Source organism: Microtus ochrogaster (genome assembly GCF_000317375.1).
Source record: "Microtus ochrogaster isolate Prairie Vole_2 chromosome 14 unlocalized genomic scaffold, MicOch1.0 chr14_random_1, whole genome shotgun sequence".
Taxonomy (NCBI): Eukaryota; Metazoa; Chordata; class Mammalia; order Rodentia; family Cricetidae; genus Microtus; species Microtus ochrogaster.
Window position 1 is genome coordinate 19,667,397 of NW_004949096.1, and position 489 is coordinate 19,667,885.

A 489-nucleotide genomic window follows, 5' to 3' on the forward strand; every position below is an offset into this window, starting at 1 on the left:
AAGCCAGTAAGTAGCACCCCAAGGTCTCTGCCTCCAGCTTCCTACCCTGTTTGAGTTCCTGCCCTGACTCCCTTCAATGAAGGGCTATGATGTGGAAGTGTACGCTGAATAAACCCTGTCCTCCTCCCACCAGCTTCTGCTCACAGCAGCAGAAACCTAGACATGGGTCCCTATTCCAAGATCCTTGTCATCTCTAGCTGTGACGAGAAAGGGGTTTGGGTTGAACTGGGATGTGGGGAAAGAGACAAAGCTGGGGTGGCACCAAAGGGTCCCAAGACTCACCCTGCCTGGGTACAAAGTCAATCTTGACCTCTGAAAGAGAAGAAAAGCAAGGAACACTAAGAGAAAGGAAGGGCCCAGCCACAGGGCATCCGGCCTTGCCCCAACTGTGTATGCTTTACCATCATTTGCTTTCACATGAGCCCCTAAGAAGAGCGTCGCCCCCATGTCAGCTTGAAGCAATCTTAGAGAACGACGTCCCCTCTCCCA

At 52.4% G+C, this 489-nt stretch overlaps 1 protein-coding gene across 1 annotated transcript in view; it reads right to left on the reverse strand.

Annotated features, from left to right (window-relative positions):
* The window catches only part of Mybpc3 (myosin binding protein C, cardiac), a 19,186-nt gene that overhangs the window by 10,138 nt on the left and 8,559 nt on the right, over positions 1–489 (reverse strand). The window contains exon 18 of the mRNA XM_026787854.1: positions 283–395. Coding sequence (XP_026643655.1) covers positions 283–395 — 113 coding nt within the window. The remainder of the gene's footprint in view (positions 1–282; positions 396–489) is intronic.